The sequence below is a fragment of the Crocuta crocuta genome, unplaced genomic scaffold, assembly GCF_008692635.1.
Source record: "Crocuta crocuta isolate KB4526 unplaced genomic scaffold, BGI_CrCroc_1.0 scaffold1192, whole genome shotgun sequence".
NCBI classification, from domain to species: Eukaryota; Metazoa; Chordata; class Mammalia; order Carnivora; family Hyaenidae; genus Crocuta; species Crocuta crocuta.
The window spans coordinates 133,733-134,622 of NW_027531292.1; the positions used below are offsets into that span (position 1 = coordinate 133,733).

Consider the following 890-nt stretch of genomic DNA (forward strand, 5'->3'; position numbering starts at 1 on the left):
TGTGTCCTCATTGGTTGTTCCAGAGAGCGAGGGAGGGAGGAGAGAGCAAGGAGGGTGCGGCTGTCCCGTTCCAGTGCCTCAGCTCCTGCTTCCCCTCCCCGCCTCCGCACTGCCCCATCATGCTCGGAGACCACAGCAGTCCCCCCGCAGACCGAGCTCTGCTCAGCCAGCCCCCCAAAACCGGACTCAGCTGCAAAATGGTGCTTCAGGCAGTCGGCAAAGTGCTCAGGTGACAGGGGCCAGTGGGGGTGGTCTGACTGTCCCCAGTCCATATCCCAGGGGTCAGCCTGTGTAGCAGTGGCCGTAATCGTCCACTAATGTGCTGGTGGCGGGCAGCTGCCAGCAGGGCCTGGGGCGGCCAGCTAGATCCAGTCGGGAACTTTATTTGGAGCCTGGCCTTCCCCAAATGCCTGCACTCCCTGCTACTTGTGGGGGGCAGCTCGCTCACTTGACAGAGTGGCCCCAGAGGATCTGGATGAGGACAGGGCCCTCCAGTGACCCACCTCCCTCCTGGTGGTTAACCACGTTTACCACGTTTGTGACCACGGAATCCTACCTTGACCCCTCCCGAGCCCTCCGGACAGGTCCTTTGCCCCCAGCAGGGCGTCCAGCCTGTTGTCCGCAGGCAGGATGACCAGAACCAGTCCATGAGCAGCTTTGTCCAGAGACCTGCTGTGGGCCACGGCTCTCCGCTCTAGGGGGGTGTTGCCAGAAAAGCCATTTTTGCTAGTTGCTTAAACTTACTTTTCTGACCTGCAGAGGGGTTTAGAGAAAGTCACCGCAGTGCTCTTTCCATGTCAGAGTAGGTCTGTTTCAGGTGTCGGGTAGAGCGAGTGCGGCCTGCTGTGTGAGAGAGCCTGGGGCCGGTTGGGGGGGGGGGGGCAGACCCG

At 61.3% G+C, this 890-nt stretch overlaps 1 protein-coding gene across 6 annotated transcripts in view; it reads left to right on the plus strand.

Annotated features, from left to right (window-relative positions):
• Positions 1–890, plus strand: part of MOB2 (MOB kinase activator 2) — a 53,697-nt gene that overhangs the window by 37,334 nt on the left and 15,473 nt on the right. The window contains exon 1 of one of the 6 annotated variants that reach the window (XM_077771522.1): positions 120–229. The exons of the other annotated variants lie outside the window; for them this stretch is intronic. Coding sequence (XP_077627648.1) covers positions 120–229 — 110 coding nt within the window. Of the gene's footprint in view, positions 1–119; positions 230–890 lie in introns of those variants that run through there. 6 annotated transcript variants of the gene reach the window in all.